Consider the following 6,000-nt stretch of genomic DNA (forward strand, 5'->3'; position numbering starts at 1 on the left):
AAGTGAAAAAGTACTGGACTAAGATACAAGGATGGCTACAAGAGATAATAAAATGTCAAATAGAACTAAACCCGGAAACATTTCTCCTGGGAATACTTAGAACAAAATTTGATAGAAAGATATGATATTTGATCCTACACATATTAACAGCGGCAAGAATTGCGTTCGCGCAATACTGGAAGGAATGCAGTACACCCCCAGAGGGATTGATTATTCAGAAGATATACGAATGTGCCGAAATGGATAAACCTACCCTAGAACTAAAAGAAAAAGAGGATTTGGAATTTTATGCAGTTTGGGAAAAGTGGTATACCTGGATAGATAATAGAAATAAAAATTGGAAATATATATATATAAGGCTATTGAGGATTAGATATTGAAAGTATATAATGTATGTTGATCCGAAGTATATAAAAATGACACAGTCTATTGATTATGTACTAGAGTTGTGTAAAGGAAAATTGTTATAAAAATTACTTTTTTTAAAAAAAAAAGGGAAGGCAGATGGAGTTCCAGAATTCAAGAAGAGAATGCAGAAGGCCCAAGAATAACCCAGTCCTTACGCTCTGCCAGCGAAAACTCCTGAGCTCCGTTTTCAGGGGTGACGACCTCCTGCAACCCTCAGCCATTGAAAACAGAGCTTGCGAGCTCAGTTTTTCTGGCAGAGGCACCATGGGCTAGATCTAAGCATTGCTCCGGGCAGCCCCGCGGGCCAAATCTAAATACCTCACTGGCCGGAGTTTCAGCCCACGGACCTTGAGTTTGGCACCCCTGTTCTAGTCCATCTTTAGGGGTTGACGGTGGGAGACCAGGGGTGAAATTCAAAATTTTTTCCCTAACAGTTCTGTGAGCGTGGCTTGGTGGGCATGGCAGGGGAAGGATATTGCAAAATCTCCATTCCCACCCCCCAACCAAGGTTTTGGTTACCACCTTTAAAGCGCTCCATGGCTTAGGACCTGGTTATTTACGGGACCGCCTACTACCACCAATAGCCTCCCACCGGCCGGTACACTCTCATAGAGAGGGACTCCTCCGGGTGCCGTCAGCCAAACAGTGTCGGCTGGCGGCCCCTAGGGGGAGAGCCTTCTCTGTGGGGGCACCTACCGTCTGGAATGAGCTCCCCCCAGAGATACGGAGGATCCCGGATCTGCGCACCTTCCGCCGCGCTGTGAAGACCTTTTTATTCCATCAAGCGGGCTTGGCCTAATCTCCTCCCTCTTTTAATATGTAAATTTTAATCTGTTTTTAAATTATTGGGGTGTTTTAATCTGTCCGGGCCAAAATGATTTAATTTGATTTTATCTGGTTTTTAAATTTTGTGTATTTATGTATTTTATTGCTTGGCTGTTCACCGCCCTGAGTCCTTCGGGAGTAGGGCGGTATACAAATCAAATAAACTAAACTAAACTAAACTAAGTCTGGGGCCAGCCAGAGGTGGTATTTGCCAGTTCTCTGAACTACTCAAAATTTCCGTTACCGATTCTCCAGAACCTGTTAGAACCTGTTGGATTTCATCCAGTGGTGGGATTCAAGTAATTTAACAACCGGTTCTCTGCCCTAATGATTCCTTCCAACAACCAGTTTGCCAAATTGCTCAGAAAGTTAACAACCGGTTCTCCCGAAGTGGTGCGAACTGGCTGAATCCCACCACTGATTTCATCCCTGTGGGAGGCCCAATATTGTAATTGTTCTCCTTTATTCATGGCTAGTCCCAGCTGGTGCTAAGAGGGCAGGGTAGAGGTCTAACCAAAAGCCCTTGAATTCTGGGGTACCTCAGGGCTTGACACACTTCTCCCTTCGGTTTAACATCTACATGAGTTTTCTGGATGGGGTCATCATCACCAACGTGCTGGTGATACCCAGTTCTGTCTTTTTAATTGTGCCGGACGAGTAACGATGTCAAGATTTTTGTCCACATGCCTGAAGGTTGTTAGGGTCAGGATGGGAAGGAAAAGGCTTAGGCTTAAAGCAAATGAGACTGAACGGAGATATATTTCGGGGTCTGGCTTTAGGTTTAGAGATTTCCTGTTATTCAAATTAGTTTCTGGATCAATGGCCTTTATTAACAAATCAGATTAATTGCAGTGATTTGAATGAAGCATTTGGCAATAGTGGTTAGCTTCTCTCTCTCTCTCTCTCTCCATATCTCTCTCTCCCTCTCTCCCTCCCTTTCTCTCTCTCCTGTTTTTGCCTTGATCTCTTCTCAAACCAGTTATGATCAAGGTGCTGCTTACTAAACACATGTCTCTGTTTGCAAAGCTAGCTAAAACATGTACACAGGGAAAGAGAAAAAGAGAGATAATCTCTTTTTGCAGTGAGGAGGTTGGGGAGGAACATGGGACAGTCCTGGAATCTGGGGAAGGCTCTGATGAGGGCTCTGCATCAGAGGCAGAGAGGGGGCGTATGCCAATTATCAGCTGCCTTTAGAGTCAGATATCAGTGAGACAGATGAACAGCTGGAGCCTGTTCCCAGTGTGCGCATGCGCAGAGTTGCCAGGAACAGCTAAAGAACAAGGGTTGACTTGGGAGTAAGGCCATAGGCGGACGATGAATGGCTCCTCCCAGAGGGAATAAAAGAGGAGCGAAAGGGGAGTGGAGTTTGCAGGAGACAATTAGTTCATTCCTGCATTCTTGCCACATGTTGCGGCATCTGAAAGATATCGGCCTGGCCACTCCCCAAGCCTGATAAAGGTCGGTAATGGGGAACTATCTTGAAAGACTGTGGGAGAGGAAAGACTTTGCTGGAGAAGAAGTCACTGTAAATTAAATAAAAGGGGTTTATCAGGACGAGGACTTGGTTTCGTGCTGCTGGGGAAGCCTAGATCAGAACAGATGGGTGCTAATTTTCTACAAGAGGACTCCCTTTTCCATATCCTAACTACTGCTCATGCCTGTCTTCCTTTATCGCCCACAGACAGCAAGCACAGATTCCTATTGCGACAGCCGGTGTCGTCTATCCGGGAGCCATCGCCATGACGGGAATGCCCTCCCCGCATCTTCCCTCCGAGCATTCAAGTGTATCTAGTAGCCCAGAACCTGGAATGCCCATCATCCAGAGCACTTACGGCATCAAAAACGAGGAGGCTTCTCATGTCAAAGAGGAAATGCAGAGCGAGGACATCAATGGCGAGATGTACGAAGACGATGAGGATGAAGAAGACGACCGCGATGTGGACTACGGCAGTGAAAGCGAAAACCACATTGCAGGACAAGCCAACTGATCGGGGGGTTCCCATTCTTGGTTTTGACCTTGGAGGACTTTAACGGAGACCCCCCCAGTCCGGTTTCTTACCCAGTGGCCAAGCACACAAACTTTATCCTCACACACTGACTGTTACTTAAAACTTTTTTAGTCTTTACTAGTTGGGACATCAGCTGATCAGGAGATATCAGCCTGCGTTGAGAACTTTGGAAAAGCAAGAAAGGAATTCTAAAAGAAAGGAGAAAAGAAAAGAAAAGAAAGACAAAAGGCTCAGAGGAAGAAACCCTATCAAGGAAGTCAATCATGACAAAGAAAAAAAAAAAGGACAAAAAAAAATAAGCTATGGGTAACATAATGCCAGTAATTCAGCTGCTAGACCCAAGCACTGAAGTCTTACCCGTTCGACCTTTTATTATTATTATTTTTCAAATAAACTTTATGGCTATTTGTTCTATAATGTTCTAGAAAATTCTCACTCAGGTACACAGTGCCAACAAGTGGCTTGTGAATGTGTTCTGTTGTTTTGTGTACAATTTAAAGAAAAAAAAATTAAGATTTTTGGGGTGGGGTGGGGTTGGGAGAGATAATGATGCATCTGGTAAGAGGGGAGGGACCAACGATAGGCTTCTTTTAATTCCTCCCCTTCCTCGTGTTTCCACCATCTTTTCTTCCACCTTTCCAGAATTAGACTTGAAAGCACGTTATGCATCTGGCAGGGATGCAGGGACCAAGCCAGGTTGAACCCATGCAGAATCTGAGTCAACAGTGGCTCTGCAGCCGGGAAGAGAACCTAAGGATTATTGTGTAGAAAAATCAAGATGCTGGAGATTGAACATTTAGGATCTGCTCAGAGCCTTTGGTGTCTTATGCCAGTGCCAATGGGATACTGCGCAGGATGCAATAAACATTTGCATTAATTATATCATTTACAGCCCACGCTTTTGGTCTTATCAATGTACCTTTATGCCAGGCGAGACCACTTATCCTTTCAGAACAGGAATTGGCCCTCAATCTACCTTCAGAGCTCTTGAAATCAGAATAAAAATGACCTGTTCCTTCCTGAAGCTCTCTGCATGAGACAAAACTGGAAGGTCTCGTTAAAAGTGGACAGTATCCAGTTTGAATCCTTCCCCACCCGATGTCAGCTGTGTGGCCCTAGCTTATTAGTCCAATGGGAATGTAACTCTTGACTGAATAAAGGTTGCCCAGTCTAGTAGCTCATCTAGATCGGTTCATCTTAGCCTAGTAGACCGTGGGTTCTCAACCCCTCCCAAAATTCTGAATGTCAGCCCTTTGGCAAATAAATTGATGGTCACAGTCTTTTCACAGAGAAAGACATAAATTAATGATCCAAGATGCAATTGGTTGACTGGATATCTGTCCTTGGTTATTGTTCAGTCATCATCTTTACAAAGGTCTTTTCAGTCAGACGGCCTTGGTGTTCTCTAAGCTTGGTTGTTTTTTTGCTTTTTTTTTTTTGCAGATGATTCATTACCCAAACCAGTGCTGGAAGCAAAATCCACTCTCTTCTAGCACTGATGGTATTACCTAAATGGTATAAGGTTTCCTGCATGAGCAAGAGGTTGGACTAGAAGAGCTCCAAGGGTCCCTTCTGTCAATTCTGTCCTTGTGTTAAAACACTAAGCCTTCAGTTGGGTCATGAAACATCTGCAAGAATCAAACCAAACTCAGAGAGCATCAAGGATCCCTCATTTCAACCCTGAGCTACAAATATTCTCCTTTATTGGTCCTTTTGGACTGGATCCAAAAGTGATTGGGTCTCCAAATCAGAATATCTTAGAGAGATTCCCATCACCTCTACCCATTTCGGTCTTCTCAGCCATTCCTTTAATTTGGTGTTCATAATCCTAACTGGGCAAATTCTGCTACATGGGCTATAGTTAGACATATCTCTGTTGTAGCCACCCCAAGCAACTAGCCAATCAGCCTCTTCCTTTTTTAGGAGAGTCCTCCTTTTACTTTTCACCAATTGCAGACCAGATCAAATGTTGAGCAAAGTGCCAAATCTGTACTAATGTGAGAAATGATGTCTATTTCATAATTTTCTTTTCTCATTTGGTTGTCTTGATTGTCTTTCTTTCATCTTGTCTTTAGTCTTAAATTAGGGAAGCATTGTGTCTTAGACAATCCCTTGAAGAAGTCCATTGCCAGCACCTGATAAGGTTAGTTCTTGTTGCTTTTTTTTTTTAAAAAAAAATAAACTTGAAGTGATTCTCAGGTGAATCAAATCTATATAGAGATAGGCAAACTTTGGATTTGTGTGTGTGTGTGCGCGCGCCCATGGATTGTGTGTCGATGGTTTAAGGGGACCAAATACCAAGCGATTGTGAGAGCAAAATTGAATAACTCAATTGCATTCCCAAAAAGTTTGAATCTGTATGGTATCTGCAAAATAGGTAGGTATAGAAACATAGATATTTTTTTTTGTCCAGAGGAACAGAAAAGGAAGCAGCAGCTTCCTAATTAGATCGCTTGAATGAAAAGAAAAGGATTGGCCAAAACTTTACGTCCAAATTTTCAGACCCACAGTTACATTTTTAATAGGATGGGAGCCGAGTCTATATCTTAAGGTCGCACCGATAACGTTTTTGTCTGATCTGTGGAAATCTCATGGACCCTGTGTGTGATTCATCTGCTTTCCTCGTTGTTGTGATAAGTGCAGAAGCTGAAGCTTTCGCCCTGTTTCCCGTGGTGTGAAATATGGCTTTGAAGAGGAGGGCTAGCCATGCGTAAGAGATGCCCTCATGTCACTGGGGCTGCTGTTTTTGTGGTTTCCG

The 6,000-nt window shown here is 43.5% G+C and overlaps 1 protein-coding gene across 1 annotated transcript in view; it reads left to right on the forward strand.

The window, feature by feature from the left end:
- Positions 1-3,640, forward strand: part of SOX5 (SRY-box transcription factor 5) — a 1,010,028-nt gene extending 1,006,388 nt beyond the window's left edge. The window contains exon 17 of the mRNA XM_070946983.1: positions 2,915-3,640. Within this exon, the coding sequence (XP_070803084.1) occupies positions 2,915-3,221 (307 nt within the window). The 3' untranslated portion in view covers positions 3,222-3,640. The remainder of the gene's footprint in view (positions 1-2,914) is intronic.
- Positions 3,641-6,000: the final 2,360 nt, after the last annotated feature.

Source organism: Pituophis catenifer, unplaced genomic scaffold (assembly GCF_029215685.1).
Source record: "Pituophis catenifer annectens isolate HBS135680 unplaced genomic scaffold, rPitCat1.0.hap2 SCAF_7, whole genome shotgun sequence".
Classification (NCBI taxonomy): Eukaryota; Metazoa; Chordata; class Lepidosauria; order Squamata; family Colubridae; genus Pituophis; species Pituophis catenifer.